Here is a 3,058-nt window from a genome sequence, read left to right on the forward strand (position 1 = left end):
TTGGAAACAGAATTTGTTAGAGTAGGTTAATTCTCTCTCACTCTCCATTCATCAGTTGATAATCATTCAGTAAATTCTTCATACTGCATAATGCTTCTGCATTAGCTCAATCATTTCACGATTCTTTCAGCAACAATTGTTAATGCTATAAATTAATCACTTTTTCCTTGAGGACAAAAATGACACTACATTGATTCAACTCTAATCACTTTTTCCTTCCACTTTATCACAGGACTCCAGACATTAATCAACCTAGAAATTTTCCACACAACTTTCAAAAGGCGTAATGTGATAATAATCTTTGGATAATCAAATATCAAATTAATGTTCTAGAAATCTTTTAAATAACCTTGAAATAGGTTCTACTCCAACAAACATACAAGGATTTAGACATAATTGCAAAATCCAATATCCTAAATAAACTTTGATATGATAATTCTTGATCACCACACAAGCTTCAGATTAGTTCCAAGTGTAATAATCATTGGAAGATCAAACTGATGATCCTAAAATCTTTAAGAGGAACAAAGATGAGGGTACTCCAAGACTTCCTATTAGATGCAACAGCATTCAACATTATCACATATTCTCACACACACACAAATACTAAGCCTTAACTCAAAGAACAACCACATCAAGTGACTTGGAGAGAAAATGTAAACACGGAACAATCGCAAACAAGTGAATATTATTATAGCAAACATAATAATAAATAGCTCTTCTAATGCGTCTCCGAAAATATCCCAAATAAAAAAAAGCTACATAATCTGATCCACTTGATTCTAATAAATCAAGAAGAGGAAGGCCTGGTTGAATCGATGAAGAATCAAACAGGGCTGAGAAGCTGAGAGAGTTGGGGTTTTGGTTCGGAGTTCATACCGATGATGATGACGAGAGGGATGAATCCGTAGTGGGTGATAACCTTGGCCTTCCTCATCGCCCATGTCGACCACTCCTTCACGCTCTCGCTTAAGAAACGATCCTCTGATCCCTTCGATCCCTTCGAGCTCTTTCCCTTTGCCTTCAGAGACACACCCCTTGAAGCCATTGATCTTTTCTTGCTTCTTGATTCTCTCTCTCAATGAGTGTGTTTAATTGCTTGCTCGCTCGCAGCGTGCGGTGGAGGAGACCTTAAACCCTAATTTCGTGTTGTGTAGGTTTCGTTGTGACCTGATTTTCTACTACCCGTTTTAGCAAACGACACCAATTCCCTGCCGTTTAAATGTTACATTCCTATTTGGGCTTAATACCATATTAATATATCAGTGTAGAGCCCGCGCCAACGTAATCTACTTTATTGTATTTATAAATTATTTACTTACAAAAAGATTAATACATATTTATAAAAAAATTATTTTGTTTAGTATATAAATAAATTAATTAGTTAATTTCTTTTTGTTATATCAATCTTCAATCTGATTAAAAAGGTTAATATATAAAATTTGACATAATTATATTTTTTAATATTTTAGTTAACATTAATTTACGTATTTTTTATAACTTTTTTTATTTTAATAATTTTAAAAATATATTTTAACTAAATATATAAAAAAATAAGTAAATAAAATTATTATTACGTATAATTGAAATTAATTATTAAAGTTTTTTTATATATTAATACACTATTATGTAAAAGTGTCTATTGATAATTTAAAAATTAAAAAAATATTTTAATTATTAAAAATTTAAAATTACATCTAATTAATAAAAGTACTCTAATTTATTGATGAAATAATGTAGTTATACTTTTTTGATAACATTAATCAGACATATCTTACCTTTTTACTGGGCTTGACTAATATTTATTAATATTTTATAAATACATTTATATTCATGTTTAGATGATAACAAAGATGAGATTATTAGTTTAGTAAAAAAAAATACTTTTTATCACTTTTAATTTGAAGTAATTTTTTTTAGTAATTTTTAAGTTAAGGTAGATAATACATATTTAATTGATAACTTTTTCAAAAAAAGTAATATATTTTAATAAATATTATTATTTAAATTTAAATTATCCTTTCTTACAAAGCAATTATCTAAAATACTTCACAACTTTCGTATACAAAATTTACAAATTTGATAAATATCAATGTTTTTGCATAAAAGTATATTAATTAAAACGCAGAAGAGTAATAAAATTTTTCTAAAAAATTTGAGATAATTTTAGTGTCAATTTCTTACTATACATTATTTAAGTTAATTTACTTTATACAGATATGTTAAAATACAGAATGTACTGAATGATTTTTTGTATATATTTATAAGAAGTTGAAAATTATAAATGCCCAATCTTTATAACAAAAAAATTATAAAAATTAATATTTTACACTAAATTTATGTTATTTGACTTATTTCACAAACTGTCGTAATCAATCCACATATATATATATATATATATATATATATATATATATATATAATACCAATATTTAATATTTGATACAAAATAAATTAGGTCTCATAAAAAAAGTATAAAAAGATTTGAGTTTAAACACAAATTATTGCATATTTTAATTTGTTCAATTATTTCTTCTATTACATAAAAGACAACACTATAAACACAATAATTAACTTGAGTTGTATCTAAATAAAAAAATATAACACTTAGCTACTTATGTAACAACTTCGACGTTTTTTATGTTATAAATAATACATAATTAAAATTATCCACAAAATGAAGGCAACAAACATCACACTAAATATAACTTTAAAGTTAAATTCAAACTAAATATAACAATGTAATCACAGTAAATTGATAGTCTAAATTAAGTGTATATTTACCAATATTCCTAAAACTTGCATCGGAACTAAAAAGAATATTAAACCCTTAAATGTTAATTTGGATTGGTTTTTGAGTTAAAAAAATATTTTTTAAAAAAATAAAATATTTTTATTTAATTTTAAATCTATTTAAATACATATTTTTAAAAAAATATTTTTATTTAAAAAAATTAATTATTTATTTTGTCTAAAAATTAATAATACCTTGTTTTTTAAAAAAGTATAAGCAAAAAACGTATTAAAAATTTAAAAACTTTTTTTAAAAAGCATGTTA

The 3,058-nt window shown here is 24.7% G+C and overlaps 1 protein-coding gene across 1 annotated transcript; it reads right to left on the minus strand.

Moving 5' to 3' along the window:
- Positions 1–287: 287 nt before the first annotated feature.
- LOC130947738 (mitochondrial import receptor subunit TOM7-1-like) lies at positions 288–1,207 on the minus strand. Its single transcript, XM_057876443.1, has one exon. The coding sequence runs from the start codon at positions 1,046–1,048 to the stop codon at positions 827–829; it is 222 nt and encodes a 73-aa protein (XP_057732426.1). The 5' UTR covers positions 1,049–1,207; the 3' UTR covers positions 288–826.
- Between the last annotated feature and the right edge of the window lie 1,851 nt (positions 1,208–3,058).

This window comes from Arachis stenosperma, chromosome 9 (genome assembly GCF_014773155.1).
Source record: "Arachis stenosperma cultivar V10309 chromosome 9, arast.V10309.gnm1.PFL2, whole genome shotgun sequence".
Lineage (NCBI taxonomy): Eukaryota > Viridiplantae > Streptophyta > Magnoliopsida > Fabales > Fabaceae > Arachis > Arachis stenosperma.

Coding starts and splice junctions, on each gene's coding strand:
- LOC130947738 (XM_057876443.1), bottom strand. CDS start 1,048: ATGGCTTCAAGGGGTGTGTCTCTGAAGGCAAAGGGAAAGAGCTCGAAG.